Consider the following 21,172-nt stretch of genomic DNA (forward strand, 5'->3'; position numbering starts at 1 on the left):
TTGTCGTCAGAATCCAGTACAGAATACATATGACATACACAATACGTGTTGACCACCTGTGCTATTGGTAAAGATCCCAGTCTCCAGATTTCTGGGGAGTCCAGTTATATGTGGATTTTTGATCGCATGGGGGGTCAGCATCCCTAGCCTCCAAGTTGTTCAAGGGTCACCTGAGCTATCCCAGCAGGAGGAAGGAAGGGTTCCTCCTCCCCCAGCAACAGCCCAGCCAATGAGCAGCCACCACACTTGCAGCTCCCAGCTTACTCCAATGGACGTTCTGTTTACAACAGCCTATCCGCCCCCACAGAAGCGCCTCCTGTCTGGGATCCTGCAGACTTGCTGTGGTTCTGCTGTAGATGCTTGTCCCAGACTGCAATTCTCTCCTATTCCCGGATAAACCCATTTTTGCTGGTAAAATAACTGGCAGTTTTATATTTAAGGTTACTAGCCCTTTCCCCACAGGTTGTTTGCCCCACGGCCCTTCAGCAGGACCTGCAGGTTGCCTTGCTCACAGAGCTGTGCCCTTCATGGGTCGTTAACATGGCCCTCCCGGCCTGGGCTGTATGTCTGCAGCAGATGTCCCCGACAAGTGTCGGCAGCAGCGGGCTCTGGCCTCCTTCCCTCCAGCTCCCCTCCCACCTCGAATAGGCTGAGGACCTCAAGGGGCCAGCAGCCTACCGCCCCCCCCCCCCGGCCCCCCTCACACCTTCCCCCAGGAGGCCGTTCCCCACATCAAGCCTCTACTCCAGGACCTCCCCCAGTGGCACTTCCCACCCACTGTGAGCCCCATCAGGAAGAACTCCACGGAAGCTGCTTCAGGAACTGTGGCAGGGAGGATGAGGAGCACGTGAGGTACAAGGACACCATGCATGCGTACGGCAGCCTCCAGAAACCGAACAGTGGATCCTAGCAAACAACTTGGAGACAGACAAAGCAGTCGCACTAAGAGCTGAAACCAGGGCCGTGAAGGTTTTCCCGACCTTGACACAGAGCACTGCTGCATGTACTGGGTTGAGTGGTGGCCCCCAAAAGATACATCTACCTGGAAGTTGTAAATGTGACCTTATTTGGAAAAGAGGTCTTGGCAGATGTAATTAAGGATCTCAAGGGGAGACCATTCCAGATTAGGGTGGGCCTAAATCCAAAGACAAGTGTCCTTATGATACAGAAAACAAGAACCAGACACGAGGAGAAGGCCAGGTTAGGACAGAGGTGGAGATGGAGTGATGCATCTACAAGCCAAGGCATGCCGGAGCCACCAGAGGCTGGAAAGCATGGGATTGATGCTCCCTCAGAATGTCAGAAGGAGCCAACCCTGCCCATACCTGGATTTCAGACTTTTTATCTCCTAAACTGCGAGAAATTAAAGTTCTATTGCTTTAAGCCACCGCATCTGTGGTACTTTATTATGGCAGGCTCAGGAAACTATCACACCCCATCAGCTCCCCGGTTCCTGCAGGCATCAGGGATGCTGGCAGGTAGGGGCCTCCTACTCCTTGCCACCAGGGGGAACGAGGCTGTGTTCGAGCTTGTCACCTGCAAGGCCCATGCTGCTCCCATCCCGGACTCACCCTCAGACACATGCAGGGAAAGGCCTGTCCTGAACTGATGGGCAGTGAAGATGGACATTAACTCCAGCAAACATGGCCTCCCCTTTCCTAACCTGAGTGCTCAGGGTCCAGCGATCCAGTCCTCATCACTGCATGAGGCCCTGGTCTGCCTCCCGATCTCACAGGTGCCGGCAGTCAGTGCACCAGATAGCCCAGAATCCAGTGTGATGAGCAAGCACCTGGCGGGGGGACTGTGATCTGGCTGCTGAAGTCAGTAAGTGGCTCTGGCTCGATTTAGAGACTGCCTTTCAATCTGTTCTAGTGGCTTTCATCTCCAAGCCCACTCGCTCCAGAGCAGTGATTTACCTGCCATGTTCGAACTTGAACTCGGTTTGGCTCCACGGTGTACACGTTTTCCTCATGCATGGCTAACACCGGAGATTCACAAAGGAAGGTTCCTAGGATGAGAGAGGGACGTAATGCAGCAGCGGCCCATCTCTTCATAATGCTCAGACAGCATCATGAGGGCTGTGTTTTCTGGCATCCTGTAGATGAAGAGAGCGAGGCCCTGAGGCACAGGGACAGTGTGCAGGCCTGGGGCTGGTGTAGGGACGTGGCCCCAGGCTCCCCGCCCCACTCACGAGCCGCCACCTCTCCCGTGTGACTAGCAGCGGGGCCACGGCGGCGCTGCATCTGTGGTCTGGGGCAGCACAAGTGTTTAGACGGGTGTCTGTTCCTCTTAGAGGGGGCTCTAGAGGCCACAAGCCTTAGTCTCTGTCTCTAGATGGGTTCTTATCTAGCCAGAGATGATCACACACGATAGGAAACACTTCAGCACCTGCTGTGCTGTCCTACGGAGGGGATAAGAAGTTCATCCTTGGCCTGGGGGGTCCACACTGGAGGAGATGACATTAATTATAGGCATAATATAAGGCAGAGCAGGAAAAGTGTGACAAGAAAAGTTTAGGCAATTACGTGTTAGAGGAGAAAAGGAGGGAGGGGAGAGGGGTGACCACCAGTAAAGAAACACCCCCAGGGAGGCGAGAGCTTCTCCGACAAACCCACAGGGGGTAGCCCCCTGGAGCACACAATGACCGGTCCTGTGGGGTCAGCATGGGTGAATGGAAGAACTGTACAGAAGGACTGCTGGCCAAGGGGGCTGTTAGAGTAGGCTGCACGTGACCCCTGGAGCTATCAGGTTCTGGTCCCTGGAACCTGTGAATGCTAGTATATGGCCAAAGTTGGGAAGGTCTTGAAATGGGGAGATTATCCTGGATTATTCAGGTGGGCTCTAAATGCAACCATAGGTGCCCCTATAAGAGGGAGGTAGATTTCAGACAGGAACAAGGTGACAATGGAGGTAGATGCTGGAACGATGCAACCCGGCCAAGGATGGCCAGCAGCCACCCAACACTGATAGAAGCGAGGAACAGACTTCCCAAAGCTCAGGAGGTGGAGCGGCCTGTTGATGCCTTGATTTGGCCCAGGCAACGTGAGTTTGGACTTCTGACCTCTAGAGCTGTGAGGCAGTAAATGTCTGTCTGGTTTGTGGTCACTGATCCAGCAGCCCCCGGCCACTCCCACAGGCATGTGCTGAAGAGTGAAGGTCATGGTGGCTCACTAGGACAGGAGGTGGAGGCTGACGGAGCACCTCTGACGATATGTCCTCAAATTTCCAGACAGAGGCTGGCCTTGGTCAAGATGCCATGGGGCTCACTGCTCTGCCTGGTCTGGAACAAGTTCAGAAGCTGGGTGTGTAGCAACCCCCTTCCCTAGCAAGCACTGTGGTGGTTTATACTCCTTTAGCCTTATTTCCTGGCTGTTTCATTGTCCTGGGCTTCTCAGCCACCTTGACCGGCCTCAGTAGGGTGATGCCCAGTGGCACAGGGCCAGAGAGCACAGGCATGATTGACATAAGCGGCTCCCGGTGGCCCTGTGCCAGCCCCCTGCCCACACCACAGGCACCAACACCCCCCTTAGATGGTCAGAAGATAAAGCAGGGTGTTGTGAGCCCCCTCCTAAGGGACAAGACTCCCACCTGCATTCCGTAACATGGTTCCAGAAGGTTCAAAGACCAGCACCTGTTTTCCATTCCAGACAGCAATGGCATCCTAAAAAGAATCATGGAAATTAAAAAGGAACCTGCCACTTGCACCCCTTACCACCCTGAACGACCCAGACCACTGGCCAGGTCTTTTGTCAACCCCAGGCCACCCTTGTAGTCACCTTGGTGGCGAACACCCCGCTGACGTGCAGGTCTGTGCGCAAGCTGTGTGTCACCCCCGTGGACAGGAAGGACACACTGAGTAAGCTTGGGGACATCTGCACCACGGCCACTTGCTGGTGGAAGTGTGAGGACATGGCCTGCTCGCTGAGGATCACTACGGAGGTGATGTTGTTCACTGCCAGAAGGCTCTTCCGGGAACCCCACTTCATTCCATGCCAGAGACAGAGACAGAAGTGTGAACAAGGAGAAGGGAGGTGTAGGCAGGAAAGTGTGACACACACAAGGACTCACCAACCATTTTCCTAGCACTGCTTCTTCTCATTGTGTAAGCTGATATAAAAACTTATAAGCATAAAATATGTACTTTATTGAAAATTTTAAAATACTGACACCCAAGTTGTAAAGCAATGGGTAGACGCTTATATGTCTGTTCTGACCGGTTGTTAATTTAGAGATGTTTATTTTTTATAAATGAATAGCAAGTTGATATGATGTATTAAATTACCTGGCTCTCCCCTGGTGATGTGAAATACCACTTTCATAATTTCTTATTAAACTTCCAAACCTATCTCAATCTGCTCTCCATTCCACTGATATGTTTATCCATTCCTGAGTAAGCATGTACTGTTTTAATTGCTATAGTTTCGAGATATATTCTGGTTTGTGATACAGAAATGTTCTGTTTCTCTATACAGTCTTTCCTCAGCCATGTGTCCTCCCAGAGGAGTTTATTTTGTTGAATTCTCCCAGAAAAAAAAAAGGTCATTATTTTTACTGGATGTACATGTAATCTGTGCATTTACTTGGGAAGAAATAACACTTATAACAATGAGGCTTCTCTTAAGGAACGTATGTATTTGTTACCATGTACTTGGTTTTTCTTTTACGTCCTTTAGGAAAATTAGTGTGGCTCTTCCTATTACTATAAATCTGAGAAAGTTTTTTTTTTTAACTTTTTTTTTTAAGGTTTTTTATTTATTTGTCAGAGAGAGAGAGAGCACAAGCAGGGGGAGCGGCAGACGGAGGGAGAGGGAGAAGCAGTCTCCCTGCCGAGCAGGGAGCCTGATGCGGGGCTTGATCCCAGGACCCTGGGATCATGACTTGAGCCGAAGGCAGACACTTAACCGACTGAGCCATCCAGGCGTCCCTCAAATCTGAGAAAGTTGTACTTTTTCTGCAGATCTGATAATATTCTATGCTATTTTTAGCCATTTATTTACCCTAATTAAGACAAATAAGATATTTAGATTTTTTAAGATATAATTAAGATATTTAACTAATTCATCCAGAAGCTATTTTTACCTATGGCCTGAGATGAGGATCTAAAGGTAGCCCCCAGAGTGCTCTATGGCGCCCTCAATGATTTACGAGGTACATCTTCCTCTCAAGACTCGTGTAGGGTTAAGTAGATTCTGTCTCAGAGGGCTTGCTCACGGCAGGTCTGAGAGACAGCCTCCAGGACAGCAGGGGAGCAGCCCTGAGGAGGGAACAGGCAGAACTGGAGAAAAGGATGAGGAAACAGCCATCTCGTGCTCTGGAAATTGGGCATGAGGCAAACGAAGCAACACTTATTCAGGAAAATCTGCTAAATTCAGTAAGAACAGCAGCATCTGTGGTACCTGAGCCTCTAGACTCTCTCCCTCCTGCCTCCCAACTCAGTGTGCAGGAGCTCCCTCTTGGTAGGCGCAGCCAAGAGGTTGGCTCCCTGTCCAGTGCCCAGTCAGGCCTACGGCATCTTATTCCCCCAGCTCCACGTTGCAAGGGGAAGGGTCCCTCGGGCTCACGGCATGACTGAGAATGCTGGGACCCCACGCTCTGGCCCCAGCTTGCTCACACTGCACAGGCTCACAGAGCAGGGTGTCATTCCAGAGAGGCGGCCACCATCCCCACTCCCAAGCTCTGGAGCAGTGACTCAGATTGTTTTCCCCAAGGGGAGAGGCAGTCCATAGGAACAGAGAGTTCTGACGGGCTCCCCAAAGGAAGTGACTTCATTTGAAACACAATGTGGGTTAAGTCCAAGCCTAAGGATGTTCTTGAAGAGAGTGGAGGCTTTGTTGGTAAGCATCAAGAGGAGGCTGGAAGCTTCATGAGAACTACAAGCTCAACGGCAGGCCAGACCACTGACCAAAGGGAACTGGGGAAGGGCATACCTAGGAGAAGCCTTCCTGGGTCAAAACAAACCTTAAACACTGAGTTCAAAGACCACATCTGCCCAAATCTGGGACTGGACTGTGGGGCAAGCAATTCCCTGGGTCACTGCAAAAAACAACAGAGCAACCAACCCAGGGGACGTTGACCCGCAGAGGCAGAAAGCTCAACAGATCAGGGAGAGGACAGTCAGGGAGTCCCCATAGCCACTGCTGCCCAAGGGGGACCATCCACATGCCTGAGGTCGGCCCTCCAAGGAGTGATGTCAGAGGCTTCACACGACAAGGGAAAGAGACGCCACTACAGTGGTCCCTCCGGTCACTAAGCAAATAAGCAAACAGCGGCCACAAGCCCTAGAGGTTGAGTGCAGCAAGAGGATCACTATTGCAGGATTGACACAATATTTTATCTAAAATGTCCAGTTTGCAACAAAAAATTCAGAGCCAGGGAAAACAGGAGAGTATGATATACACCCAAGAAGAAAAAGCAAGCCAGAGAAATGGCCCAGAAGGCCGAGATGTCAGATTCCACAGATAAAGTCTTCATAGTAGCCACTATAAACATATTGAAACAATTAAAGGAAATAACACTTAAAGAAGGAAAGGAAGGTGTGATACGTTTCCCCAAATATGGACCACCACCAGCGAGACAGAATTTATAAGATAAAAAAGCACAGGCTCAAGAGAAATGAAATCATATGTCCACAAAGAAACGCGTACTCAAATGTTCACAGCAACAGGGTTCACAAAAGTCCAAATGTGGAAACAACCCAAGCGTCCGTGGACGGATGGAAGGATAACAGAAGGCGCTGGTCCCTGCCCCGGGTGCGGCTCAGCTGCAAAAGCAAGGCGCTGCTGCCACGTGCAGCCACGCGGATGAATCTGGAAAACATGATGCTCAGGGACAGAGACCAGACACAAAAAGCTACAGATTTATGCTTCCATCCCTACAACATGTCCACAACGGGCAAATCCAGAGAGACAGAAAGTAGAGGAGCGCCTGCACAGAGGAGGAGCGGGGAGCAGAGGGACTGCGGACGTGCACACGCTTTGCTTCCGGGTGCTGAAGATGGTCTAAGAGGTATGGTGAGGGGTGCAAAACTGTGAACATGCTAAAAGAAAAACTGGTATGTTACAGATCTCGATAAAGCTGCTCTCAGGGTAGACAGGGACCAGAGATAAAGGGATGGGTACATAGGTAAGACACAGGTGTCCACAATCCCAGACACACAATTCTGAAAGCCCAAAGGCCTTTGGAACTATTTTATTGTTGTTATTTTTATATAGTCTTAAGGTGCATAACTGACAAAAAGTTCAAAGACCATCACTTCCTCCAGTTTTGCAGGGCAGAGGGTGAGAGCGCCCAGCACCCTGGTGGCTCGTACCTTTATCTGTGTGATGTTGCCTTCGAGCTCAGTAGGGGTCTGAAGGGTCCACCTGTCCTTGCCCTCTGCCACTCGGCTGCTCTGGGGGCCTGGCAGCTTTCTCCACATGGCTACTCGCCCCTTATCGGTACCCGCTGCCAAAAGACCTATGGGTAAAAACAAAGTTCACAGGAAGTGAGTTGAAGGAATCTCTTTCCTGACCATGGCTCTCAAACATCCGGGCATCAGCCCTCCGCCCAGTGGCCTCCAGCTCCATAGCTGTTCCCCCCTGGGAAGAGGGTGAGTGTGCATGTGCTGGGGGTGTTGGTGCTGCTTTCCCTCAGTCTCCCACGAGAGCAGGGGCCTGTCTGCCTGGTCAGTGCTGCTTCCCCAGGGCTAGTGTGGCACTTAGCGCTCAGCAGGCACGAAATAAACGGCGCTCTGGCTCATCTCCTGTTTCTCTGTCCTCCACGCATGTATGTGTGTGTGTATATAGGCACATACACATACACAGGTATTTTTAATGTTTCCCACACATTTTCTCGCGGTTTCAGGAGGGAACAGAGGTCAACTCACCCTGTTGAGCAAAGCCCCTGACCTTCATGTGTGCAAGCAAAGCTTTACTGTCACTTTCTTGTTCCCAAGCGATTCTTTCAAGTGACTGACAGTCACCACCAATTCGCCATTCTTTGAAGGGCTGCAGTCATGTCATCATTTTGCAGCCCCCAGAGCGAGGCCCGAGGCCGCTTCCCTCCCTCTCCTGCACCAACCCTGAGAAGTCTCACCTTTGGCTTTACAGTAAGAAACACAATTTATATTCTCAGCTTTTTCGAAACCACACTTCTCCTCTGGACTCAGCACGTAATTCTCTCCGCCTTCTAAATCCCAGAATCTACAATGAAAGGAAGACAGCTGCATTCAGGGGCCATGTCAGTGCACTGCCCTCAGCCCCAAGAGTCCTGCTCAACTGGCAGAGCCCTCAGGAAGCACACACAGCCCCTGGGACTCCGATATGAACGGCCTGCCAGCAACACGTTTACATCTATTCGATGCCTTGTTCATAATCAAAGGGAGCAGGGGGTTCATGTGTGACACCAGCTCACAATGAGGACAAAGGGACTCCAACCACACGCAGTAACATGGGGGACCCCCCCCAACATCACACGGAACTGAAGCAGCTGCACAAGCAAACACAACACACGATTCCACTGACACCAAGCTCAAAAAACCAGGCAAAGAAATTCCACACGCAGCCATCAGGACAGTGAGAAGCCCACCCTGTGAGGGCCGCGTGAGGGTGCCTGGGGTCTGTGGTATGTTGTGCTCTTTGATCTCAGAGCTGGTTATATGGACGTGTCCAATTTGTGGAAGTTCATCATAATCTGTCTGTACCTTACACTCCAATAAGAACATTACTCCAAAGAGACTGAATCTTATCGGCAGTGTGGGCCAGGCTCTTACCTGAGAACGGGTTCCCCTATGGCAGTCACAAGTACACTGCCTTCAATCAATGCGATGTCGGCCCGGTGACCCGTCTTCCCACTCAACTTGACCTGATAACAAGACACATGTAAAAGAAGCATGTTGCTCTTGTGAGTCCGGAGTCTCTGGTGTGCGGTGGCCTGGGGGGGGACGCTCTAGCTGGGCAGGTGCAGGTGTGGACATGTGGGAAGGCAGCCCTGACCCTGCACTGCTGCTCTCTGCTGTGCATTAAGTGGTTGATAATGAGAGCTGCCATGTGCATGACATCTGGTAAGTGCATTTCTAGAGCGACCACCACGCTGAGCCCAGTTCAGGCACGACCACACACTCTTGAGCAGGTGTCATGACCCTATTCTGCAGAAAGCAAACCTGCCCGGGGCCCCCAGCCAGTGAGTGGCTTAAGGGAATCTGAACCCAGGTCCAGGTGACTCAGAGACTCTCTTTTCCACTACTGTGCCAGGGGTATGTAAATGACTGTGTAAACACTGGCTTACAAAAAATCAGCTCCATCATCTACAAGAATATCTTCAGGGAAAGTTCAAATTCTCCGAGGAACACAGATTTCTCTGGTATAAACCAGGGAACTGGAAGGAGAGCAGGGAGGACCAGTCCCTGGTGAGCTGCACACTTGGAATAGCACCCAGCACAGGGGTGCGCCCCACAGCGTCCTCCCGTCAGCGAGAGCCCAGGGCAGAACCGAGAGGCACCTGTATGGAGTTCTCCTGTTTCCCAGCAGCCGCAGCCAAATAGCTGCTGCCCAGGACGGGGACTGATGCACCCTTGCGCAAAACAACCCGTGTACACCCGGGCCAGGGGCAGCCGTGATAGAAGCGAGGACCTGTATCTACACACAGATGAGAAGCAGGATGATGTGCCCGTCCCCCCTGTTTCCATCCTGAAGGTCAAATGAGCTGCTGCAAGGTGAGTGGTTATTCTGAGTCACAGCCGGGTGTACAGGCCGCGAGCTAGCCAGCTGAGGGGGCGCAGCCCTGAGCGAGCCCAGACTCTCCCACCCCCATCTGATGGCACCTGCAAAGCTCCTGGGAAGCAAGTCGTGTAGGTGATACTACTGGACAGCTCTGGTGGCTGTGGTGAAGTCAGGTGAAGCCTGGCCCTGGCCGTGTCCTGCTGCCCACGGTCCCACCTACCTTCATCACTTCCTCGGCTTTACCCTCAGGCCTCACTACATACAGAGACAGCAGCAGGTTCTGCGTGACCACCACCAGGGCCTCCCTTTCCTCGATGTAGAAGAGCGTTTGGACGGAGCTGTCTGTGGAAGCCACCTGCGTGGTCTTGCCTTTCTCATCCACGTAGTGCACCGTCCCTAAGGGCAAAGGGGTCAGTCCGGGCGGCAGTGCACTCACCAGCAGCCACCAGAATCTACTTAGGGATGTTTGCAAAATAAACATCTTTGTTATAAAAATTTACAACTTCTGCACATAACCCCCAGGCCATCTCTGAAATAAGCTTCACCTTCTCAGCACCACTGGCCTGCCCAGCAGCCTTGAGACTTCGTTCACCTTGGTGTGCTCACGTGCCAGGCATGTCCATCAGCCGTACGTGGCGGCCGAGAGCTACAGCCCTGATGCAGCTGCTAGGGCCCTCCTGCAGCCGCTAGGGCCCCCCTGCAGCCGCTTCGGCCCCCCTGCAGCCGCTACGGCCCTCCTGCAGCCGCTACGGCCCTCCTGTAGCCGCTACGGCCCTACTGCAGCCGCCGCTCCCTGTCCCCCCTGTGGCCCACGTGCTGGTGGGCTGGCTTTCCTGCCTGCGCTCTCAACCTCTGCAGGCACTTGTCCTGGCCCAGGGGCCATTTTTCCCCTGCCTGGCCCAGCCTGCCAGCCCTTCCTTGCCCTCCAGGTTCCCTTCGGGCTTCTGCATCCGTGGGGAGTCTCCTGTGAGCGCCCATGAAGCAACTCATTTCTGCTGCTCTCAGGAGCCTCCTCACCCTCCTGGTCTCCTCTCATCTGTTTCCAAGGAATGCTTGACTTCCCATTCAACTGACAGGTTCAAGGTTGTGCAGAGGCCCGTGGTCAGCATGACATGACCACACTGGCACCGCCTCGGCCTCAGCGAGCCTTGGTGGCAGGCCTGGCGACACACTCACACATGCTCACTCAGCTGACATTTCCAGTGAGCACACAGCAGGAGTCTGACTAGACGGGGTAATCTGTCCCCGAAGCCCACAGCTCCTGAATGAGGGACAGGACTGACCCCTCCAGAGCCAGGCTTGTCCCCACTGCACAACCCTGTCTGCTAGGCCTTCTTCCCACACCATCTTCTTGACTCCTTGCTAAGGGGGCCTTGCACTAGCATCTTCTTCCCCACACAGCCCAAGGCTCCGTGCCCACTCCTGTCCCTCGGGACTGCCTCAAAGTCCCCTCCATCAGCTGTCTCTTCACCTCCAAAAACAAACAATATCCCTATTTTAAAAATGACGAAGGCCCCAGCCCCTTCCAGCTGTCCTCTGCTCTCTTCTTCCCATCAAGGCTGAGCTGCGTGGTGGCACGTCCTCCGGAAGCTCACCACCTTCCTGAACCGCATTTCCTTGCTCTCGCGCCTGCAGCAGACACACATGTGAGTGCCTCCCATGAAGGCAAAGCACTCTTCTCCCCCCTTACTTCACACTGCATTTCTCTGCTGTTGCTGGCCTGTCTCCCTGCTTATACTGAGGAGGAGTCAAAGTCCAGACAGTGGACTCAACGCTGGCCACCGGCGGAGGCTGGCTGGTGCTGCAGCCTGGAAGCAAAGCCTGCGCCCATCCTGCCCCGTCGCGCTCCCTCCCCAGAGCTTGGCCAAAGAATTACAGGGAAGATGCTTCCTGCCCCCAGAGCGGACAGCGGAGCGCTGTACCACGCATGCTGCCTGGAGCTGCGCAGGGGAGCAGTCAGGAGGACCGCTGGCTGGTGGAGAGCCTCCTCGCGAGAGCCCGCCAAACACGAGCACAGCCAATTCGTCTCTATCAGGACAAAGTGAGGCCCTCCTCTGAACACTGGGTAAGTAACTGCCGAGAGCAGCGGATGCATCACTCTAAAACCGGCCCACATACAGCCTACTATATTATGCAGAAACATCATCTCTTTAAAATCCTTACCAGAACCCCTAAAATGCTTCAGTGTCCTAGAGTCCCCACCTAAGTTTCTCACCATCCATCAAGCTGACAAAGAATGATAGTCCCTCTTGAGATCCCATTTTCAGGAAACTTCCAAAGCCACTTTTCCTCCAGTTAAACATGTCCAGGGCTCTCTCATCACCGCTCACAGCCGCCTTCGCCAACTGAATGAGGTCCCTTTGAAAGGCAGATATGATGGGAAGTCAGGATTCCTTACAGGAAGATGTTCCTTATAGGAAGGTGTGGTCACTACAGATGTGCCCGGGGCGGGGGGGGGGGGCGGGCAGGCAGCTATGATCCCATCAGGAGGAGCCACATCCCACCCGGCACCAGCCCTTAGGGATGTTGAGATAAGGCCACCACTTAGAGTTCCTACTTACTCGCCAGGAGGGGGGAGCCGGAAGATGCAGTAAGTTAGGGTTTTTCCGTGATCGTGTTTCAGCAGGGGTGTCCCTTGTACTCGACCCCTTTGGTCCAACCTCCACAAGAGCAGGACACCAAGCTGGAAAACCCAATACCATGTGGAGGAGACACATTCTTACCAGTGACCGGTAGAAGGCAAGAGTTATGCTGTGCCACAGAACACAGGCTTACTCCTTTTAAACCAAAGTACAAAACTACTACACGTGCACGGTCAAGTACAAATAATTCAAAAATCTTCCGCAAAGAAACCAGAAGCCTTCCCATGTGCCCTTTGCCCTGGAGACAACAATGGTCACGTGCCCAGCTTTTAAAACAGAATAGATTCAGATTTACAAAAAGTGGCAAGGTCATTCAGAGAAGTCCCATTCTCTACCTCGAGCTTCTCCAATCAGCAGATCGTACTTAGTGTGGGGCAGCTCTCAGAATTAATGAGCCAATACTGACATATTGTATTAACTAGAGTTGTGCTTTATTCACATTTCTTCAGTTCCTCCCTGCCATCTGCTTTCTGTCCCCAGATCCCCTCCAGGAGCCACAGGACATTTGGGCGACACGTCCCCTGAGGCTCCTCTGACTCCCCGGCTTTGAGGACTGGTCAGGGATGCTGTGGAACATCCCTCCACTAGGCCTTGGTTGATGCTCTTCTCATGACTGGACTGGGTTGTGGGTTTGGGGAGAAGGCCACGGAGACCACGCGCCCTCCTCCTCTTTATGGCGCGGCATGTTGGGGTTGGTGCCGTCGACGTGACTCATCTGGCTGCAGCTGCCCCTCCTGTCACCTCCCATCTGTGACCTTGTCCCCTGTGAAGTCCTTCTTCCTCCCCCTCTTGGTCCCATACTGTTTGGAAGGAAGTCACCTCCTCGAGCATGAACCATCTCCATAAATCATTTGGGGTTCCTCAGCACGTGAGATTTGTCTCTTCTCCACCACTGACTTAATTATTAGAAATCATAGGGTTATACCACAATTTATGTCACAGATGTTGACTTTCGACTTCAGGTTACAATCCAGCCCCACTTTGTTTATTTTGATGTTCCAGCTTTGGCCACTGGGAGGTCTTTTGTTAGCTTCTGTGTCCCTCTGACACACCCTGTACTCTGGGTTCTGTGAGCACTTCCTTTCTTTCTGGAACTAAAGAGTCTCTGGGCTCACTGTCCGGCCCTGGTTCTAGAATCAGCTATTTCTCCAAGGAGCCCTGGCTCCCGTTATTGGAGGAAACCCAAAGAAACCAGCATCTGGGTGCCAGGTGTACTATAGGTTCAGTTTTTAACTCATCAAGGTCTCAAACTGAAGGTGCCAACCAGTGCTAGAGGTCACGGTAGGGAGATGGCACCATCAGAACCAGTCCAGGAGGCCTCTGGCCAGGATGTAAGCTATGCTTTGCCAAAGGGCACTACTTTTATCCAAATCCATTTGCAAAGAGGCCCTTTGCTGTGAGGCCCAAGGGTTCCTCAAGGTGTGCCTCCTGCTCAAGGTCAGTAGACACAGGAGCCACACCCTCTCCCTCCTACCCTTCTTTCAATCAGCAGGGTCTCCAATATCCCCGCAGGCAGGCCGAGGAGCACCACTTTATCGTAAACAAGAATGTGGTTTCCAGATACAGATGACCCTTGAACAACTCGGGTCTGAACTGCGTGGATCCGCTTGTATGTGGATTTTTCTTGACAAATACAGTATAATGCTGTAAATGTATTTGCTCTTCCTTATGAGTTTCTTTTTTTTTTTAAAGATTTTATTTGACAGGGGCGCCTGGGTGGCTCAGTTGGTTAAGCGACTGCCTTCGGCTCAGGTCATGATCCTGGAGTCCCTGGATCGAGTCCTGCATCGGGCTCCCTGCTCGGCAGGGAGTCCGCTTCGTCCTCTGACCCTATCCCCTCTCATGTGTTCTCTCTCTCTCATTCTCTCTCTCTCAAATAAATAAAATCTTTAAAAAAAAAAAAAAAAGATTTTATTTGACAGAGAGAGACACAGTGAGAGAAGGAACACAAGCCCGATGTGGGTCTCCATCCCAGGACCCTGGGATCATGACATGAGCCGAAGGCAACGCTTAATGGCTGAGCCACCCAGGCGCCCCCCTTATGAGTTTCTTATTGTTTTCTTTATTCTAACCTACTTCACTGTAAGAACAGTATATAATAAATACAACATACAAAATATGTGTTAATTGACTATATTATTGGGAAAGCTTCTGGTCAACAGTAAGCCATTAGTAGGTAATTTTTGGGGGAGTCAAAGCTATACTCAGAGTTCTGACTGGCAGGAGGTTGATGCCCCTAACCCCCAAGCTGTCCGAGAATCAACTGTACTGTAATGTCGGCCTTACAAAGCAACTTGGAGAGTAAATCTCTTAGAAAAGTTACAGTGAGTCAAATGTGCTCTCCCTCAGGTTTCTGGATAACCAGGGGTTAGAGGAGAGACCAATCCTGAGCTGTCCCATCCCCCTTGTGGCTACTTCATCCAACACAATTTTATACTATCAACCTCAGACAAGTTACCCCCGAAGGCAAGAAATCAGCCCTATGCAAGAGCAAGAGTTTAATGTAATAAGAGATTCTTGAGTAGTGTGTTCTATGTACCACTGTCGAGACATACTATCTCTTCAAATGATGAATCACATGTTAGGATCTACAACATCGTAATTGAAAAGAAGTATATGTTTGGTAACCAAACATATAGGTTTTCACCACTGGTTCATGGCTCACAGGTGCTAAAACCCTAGGAATTTCCCAGGATAAGGGCCACAGAGGTGTCTTCTGTTCTGTTACTGAAGGGGACTTTTGGTCTCCGCCCAAGGGTGGGGTGGGCTGCCAGGACGACCAACCAGTGATCAGAGGGTTCAACTTTCAGTCCCACCCCAACCGCCAGGAAGGGGACAGGGCCCCCCTCCCCTGGTTGAATCAATCACCAATGGCCAATGACTTATTCAATCCTGAGTATGCAATGAAGCTCCATAATAACCCAAAAGGACTGGGTTCAGAGAGCTTCCAGGTAGCTGACCACCTGGAGGTGTTGTGGGGAATGGCGCCTAGAGAGAACTCTGTGCCTTCCCCAGACCTTGCCCTGTGCATCTCCTCATCTGGCTGTTGATTTTTCCCTGAGCAATGTGAGCCACTCCAGCTGACTGGAAGAGCCCAAGGAGGACGGACCCTCCACTGTGCAGCCTGTGGTCAGAAGCACAGGACTGGGGACTGGTCTCTGGGGTGGGGGTGGCGGCGATCGGGTGGGGCTGAGCCCCTCACTTGTGGGGCTGACGCTGTCGCTGGGTGGACGGTATCACAACTGAGGGGAATTGCGGGCACCCTGTGGTATCTGAGGAACCCCACCTGCCAGCATGCTGGAACTGCCTCTGGGAACCTAAAAGAGGATCTCTAATAATTTACACTGAAATTGTCCCGAGCTGGCTCGCCCTGTACTGGGTGTCCTGATGCCCCCACCCAGCTCTGTGAGTGTGCAGGGAAGCGAGACCTGGTCCAGGCAGTATTCCCACCTTCACCAATGGAGTTTCTTCTAATGGACACTTGGGGCAGCATCTGCCCAGTGCCCCTTTTCCAGGGCTCCCCCACCTCCCTGGGCACTGCTGACTGCTGTCCATGTGGTCACTGGGCTCGAGCGGGACTTGGGACAGAGGAGGAGGGGCAGTTGTCCCTGGGTGTATGGGGGGGCTGTGAATGCCTTACTTTCCAGCACCTGGGGTACTGCCTTGTGAATGGAGCGGGGCAGTGGAGAGACATGGCTGTGGCAGAAGGGGCACACTGCAGGGGGATGTGTGTCCACTGGCACCTCATTCTTGGTCTAGACGTCCTGAAGCCAGCTGTCCTCCTGTTCCAGGGACCTTGGGATACTCCAATGGCTTCCGATTAAGTGTCCCTTCTTACTTTAGGTAGTCTGGGATGGTTTCACGGGTAACCAAACCCACCCGAACCAAAACAGTCTCTGGCAAGAGATGGAAGACCCTCAGCCAAGCCTGCTAAGGATGGCTCTAGGTGGTGCAGCACTCCGAGTGCTCGTTCATTCAGTACTTCTTTTCCTGCTTGAGCCCATTATTAAATCAGGATCCGCACCATCTTAGACTTTCTTGGAAGGATCAGGATTTCTCTTCTTAAATATATTGACTCAGAGGGCTTTGACAGCACAAACCTGGGTTTCCTTGCATGCTTGAGGAATCTGCTTTGTTAGCTGTTTCTTAATATAATCAAGATGATGATGAGATTCGATGATCTTGAGTTCTTTTATTCCTACAGAGGATCTGCTGAGTATTCCACAGCAGGGAGAGGGGAAAGATCATGAAGCAACTAGACAGGGCAATGCCATTAGGTGGAAATTGAATTGAAAAACAGAAGAAAAATCTAGGGGTGCCTGGGTGGCTCAGTCGGTTACACATCTGCCTTCGGCTCAGGTCATGATCTCAGGGTCCTGGGATCGAACCCCACATCGGTCTCCCTGCTCGGTGGGGAGTCTGCTTCTCCCTCTCCCTCTGCCTCTCCCCTTGCTTGTGCTCTCTCTCTCTCACCCACTCACTCTCTCTGTATCTCAAATAAATAAATAAAATCTTTAAAAAAAAGAAGGAAAATCTAGAAAAAAGGGGAACAAATCGATACCAAAATGGGCAAGTGATTTGATTAGAAAAGGATATATAATTGGCTCTTCTAAGTAACAGACCCCTTCAATAGCAAGAGAAATGTAAATTAGAACACTTCTGACACGGCACTTTTCTCAGCAAAATTCTGAATGTGGATCCAACTGTCTGTGCGGGACATGCTGGTGTGTTGGTCGGAGCTGGTACTAGCCCCATAGAGGGAGTCTCGGGCACCCACCACTAATGCTCAAGCTCTGGGACCCGGCTGCCCCACGTGCAGGACTTTCACTGATGTCCCCGCGCGTGAAACAACATAAGCACAAAGTTAGCTACCGTACCTCTGTCTGTTTAGCAAAAGATTGGAAACCACCGACGTGCTTATCAGCAAGGGCCAGTGAAGGACATGGTAACAGGCTCAAGTAACGACGCACAGGCTTAGAGAGAAGGAAGGTCATGGTGTATGAATGTGGAGAGACATGCAAGGCAGATGAAAACGTAAAAGCCAGAAACTGTGCAGTGCACGTCGTGTGCTATCACTTTTGTGAAGATGAAGGAGACAACACCCTCCGTGTGGTATTTCCAGCCCAAACCACCTCATCTAAAGGTAACCATGAGGAGATGATCCAACAAGTCTAAACTGAAGGACATTCTGCAAAGTAACCAGTCTGGATTCCTCAAAACGTCGGTGTCACCAAAGACCAAACATAAGTGAAGAAAGAAAAGACAAGACCAGGGACCTGTTAGTGATTAAGGGAAACTAAAGAGAAGGGGTGGAAAAACACAATGTATGGTCCTTGACTGGACTCTACATTAGGACAATATCCACCAAAGACGTGCCAGGACAACTGGAGAAACTGGAAAGTGGCCTACGTCCCAGGTGCCGGTCTCAGCCCAGCCTTCCTGAGTGCAAATGCCATGGTGCAACTGTGTCGAAATCCTTGTCCTTAAAGAGAGCAACGTCCAAGGGTTGAGGGGGGAAGCGTGATGTCTGTGACAAAGTCTCAAATATTCCGGGAAAAATATATATAGAGAGAGAAAGTAGACGTAACAAAACGGTAACAGCTAATGAATTTACATAAACGGTATATAGTGTTCATTAAATTATCCTTTCAAAGCCTCTGAAAGTTTCAAATTTTTCAAAAACTGGAAACTGGGGAAAGAATGCATTCGGATGTGCTGGTTTGTATCTGAAGAAACAGAAGCTTTATGAAGCTTGGGCACTGAGGGTGGGTGGGAGGGGAATGGAGGAGGAGATGGGGTGGGGGTGGAGAGTTGCCATGATATATATATATATATACCTTCTCATATTTATCGGGACTTTGAAACAGGGAAATGTATTACCTGGCACATGTAAAATGAATGAGTACATTGTAAAATTTCTGCCATATGTTTATGAATCGATTTAGACCACAGTTTCCCAACCTGGGAATGGTTAACACTTTAGGATGGATCATTCTCTGCTGTGGGGTCTCTCCTGTGCGTTACAGAATGTTGATCAGTATCTCTGGTCTCCACCTACTAGATGTCAGGACACTGCCCTGTGTCCACCCCACCACCATTCTGACAACAAAAATTGTCTCCAGATTCTGCCAAATGTCCCCTGGGGGCAAAATGACCCTGTGAAGAAGCCCTGAGCTAGACAATGAGGACCAGGGCCTCCCAGGCAATGAAGAAGCGGAATCAATCAGGGAAGCTAATGATTCAGGGGTGCCATTAAAACTATAGTACCTGAAAAAGTCACCCCACCTTTATGAATACAGCTTCCTGAAGAAGTTCACTTAGACAATTACGGACATACCTCTGCCACTGAGTGGGATGGTAGAATGAAATTTGCAAACCTTGCTTCCAGTATGAAACAGAATCTGCCATGACATCCATCAAGATCAACTGAATTCAGCAACCACATATTTCTAAAACTTTGGTCTTTAACAGCCTTCCCAACGTGTATCCCAAAGAGCACTGGCAGGGAAAGGTAGGGATCTGAAATCAGTGTCAGCCAAGTCTGCTTACCCTGTCCCCTGACACAAGGCAGTTCCCGTTGGGGCTCCACTTGAGGACCGTGACGTCGGTGGTGTGTGTCGGGGGGATCGAATGCTGCTCCTTGTCCTGCTTATTAAACACTGTCACTTCTCCAGTCTCCCAGCCAATAGCTAGGATCAGGCGCGCCGGGTGCCAGCACAGGGAAGTGACCCGGAACGACCTCTCCATATGGGTATCGGGCACATGCTCACCCTATAATAGGCAAGAGGTAAATTCCATATTGTGAAGAGAGACAGTATTCTAGGAACTTCTGGCTAATCAATGATACCGAGATCAGCTAGAAGATATAAAGAGCCATTTATTAAAAAAATGTTCTACTTAATTTTCATTAAAACGCCAAGCTTGGGGCGCCTGGGTGGCTCAGTCGTTAAGCGTCTGCCTTCGGCTCGGGTCATGATCCCAGAGTCCTGGGATCGAGCCCCGCATCGGGCTCCCTGCTCGGCGGGAAGTCCGCTTCTCCCTCTCCCACTCCCCCTGCTTGTGTTCCCTCTCTCGCTGTGTCTCTCTCTGTCAAATAAATAAATAAAATCTTTAAAAAAAAAAAAAAAAAAAAAACGCCAAGCTTGCTCTTGGCTGCACTATGAAAACATACAGTTAACACTCAACTGAGCTCGCTGACCAGCTTATCAAGGAGGATGACCTCATACTCACAGCTGCTTGGTTGCTAGCTAGCATTTTAATGGGTTCCAATACAACTTTATTTACAAAAACAAGCAGTGGGCCAAGAGGTCAAATTTGTTGATCCCAAGGTTCTCTAAGTACAGTCTCTGGGGTGACCCCAAGAGCCTTTTCAGGGTCTGCAAGGCCAAAGTTATTTTCAGCCCCCTCTCACCTCCAGACTGTTTCCCAAGAGACTTAGGAGTGAGGAACTCTGCAGAGAGGGGGAGATCAGATAAGGACCCAAGAGCATGCAAATGTCACTATGACCCTAGCTGCTTTGCTGGAGTTGCAGGGGCGACAGTGACACTTCAGAAGGTTGAGGACTGGGAAGAAAATTCTGATTTTCTTTGTGAAGTATGAGGTGTTTCATGCACTGAGGAAGGTGGGGAGTGGGGTGAAGTATGGGAAGTTTGAGGGGTTTCTACAAAGTTCCTGGTACAGGTGGAATTGTGCACCCTGAAAAAGATATGTTTAAGTCCTAGGGTTCCTGGGTGACACAGCCGGTTAAGCGTCTGACTCGGTTTTGGCTCAGGTCGGGATCTCAGGGTCGTGAGATCGTGCCCCGTGTCAGGCTCTGTGCTCAATGGGGTGTCTGCTTGGGATTCTCTCTCCCTTTCCCTCTTTCCCTCCTGCTCATTCTCTCTCTCTCTAAATTAATCTTAAAAAAAGAAAAAACAAAAAAACCAAAACATGTTGAAGTCCTAACCTGGTGCCTGTGATACGGCCTTATTTGGAAATAGAGTCTCTGCAGATGTTCAGCTTAAGAAGAGGTCATTGGAATGGGCCCTAATCTGATGGCTGGCGTCCTTATAAGAAGAGGAAAGAGACACAGACACACAGAGGAGACACATGTGACGACAAATGCAGTGGAGTGATGCAGGTGCAACCGGAGGACTGCCTAGGATTGCCGGAAACCACCAGAAGCCAGGGCAAGGCCCAACACGGGTCCTGCCCCAGAGCCTTCAGAGACAGCGTGGACCTGAGGAGCCCTTATTTCAGACTTCTGGCCTCCAGAACGGTGAGAGGTTACATTTCTGTTTTAAGCCAGCCGGCTTGTTGTAATTTGTTATGGCAGCCACAGGACACCAACAGTTTCCAATGGCCAGTGGGGCCAACAGGAGACTGGCCCAGGATGCACAGATAGCATGGAGGGGCCATTTCTGGTTAGAGGCATGGACTGACTATGGAATCTGTTTTACATCCCTAAATATGTCCCCAAACCTAAGTAGTAGGGCTAAAAGAATTATCCACATCACAGGGCTCTTATAGTACTGGGAATCTGAACCTCAGGAAGAAGTGATACACACACATAAGACACACACATGCACCACATACCACACACATAAGACACACATATGCACCACATACCACACACACCACATACACACACACCACACCACACGACATGCACACACCACATATGTATCGCATACCACACTCACACCACATACTACGCACATCACACACCACACACATACCACACACCACACTCACAGCACACATGACACACACCCCACATACCACATACATATACACACCACACTCACCACACAACATGCACACACCACATACCACACATGTACCGCATACCAC

The 21,172-nt window shown here is 51.0% G+C and overlaps 1 protein-coding gene across 1 annotated transcript in view; it reads right to left on the bottom strand.

The window, feature by feature from the left end:
• The window catches only part of IFT140 (intraflagellar transport 140), a 75,043-nt gene that overhangs the window by 52,874 nt on the left and 997 nt on the right, over window positions 1-21,172 (bottom strand). Inside the window, exons 2-11 of the mRNA XM_021698070.1 lie at window positions 18,890-19,111; window positions 12,260-12,381; window positions 11,914-12,056; window positions 9,919-10,094; window positions 8,750-8,841; window positions 8,074-8,180; window positions 7,310-7,455; window positions 3,777-3,980; window positions 3,589-3,661; window positions 1,917-2,008 (exon numbers count right to left, since the gene is read on the bottom strand). Coding sequence (XP_021553745.1) covers window positions 1,917-2,008; window positions 3,589-3,661; window positions 3,777-3,980; window positions 7,310-7,455; window positions 8,074-8,180; window positions 8,750-8,841; window positions 9,919-10,094; window positions 11,914-12,056; window positions 12,260-12,381; window positions 18,890-19,111 — 1,377 coding nt within the window. The remainder of the gene's footprint in view (window positions 1-1,916; window positions 2,009-3,588; window positions 3,662-3,776; window positions 3,981-7,309; window positions 7,456-8,073; window positions 8,181-8,749; window positions 8,842-9,918; window positions 10,095-11,913; window positions 12,057-12,259; window positions 12,382-18,889; window positions 19,112-21,172) is intronic.

Source organism: Neomonachus schauinslandi, chromosome 5, assembly GCF_002201575.2.
Source record: "Neomonachus schauinslandi chromosome 5, ASM220157v2, whole genome shotgun sequence".
Classification (NCBI taxonomy): Eukaryota; Metazoa; Chordata; class Mammalia; order Carnivora; family Phocidae; genus Neomonachus; species Neomonachus schauinslandi.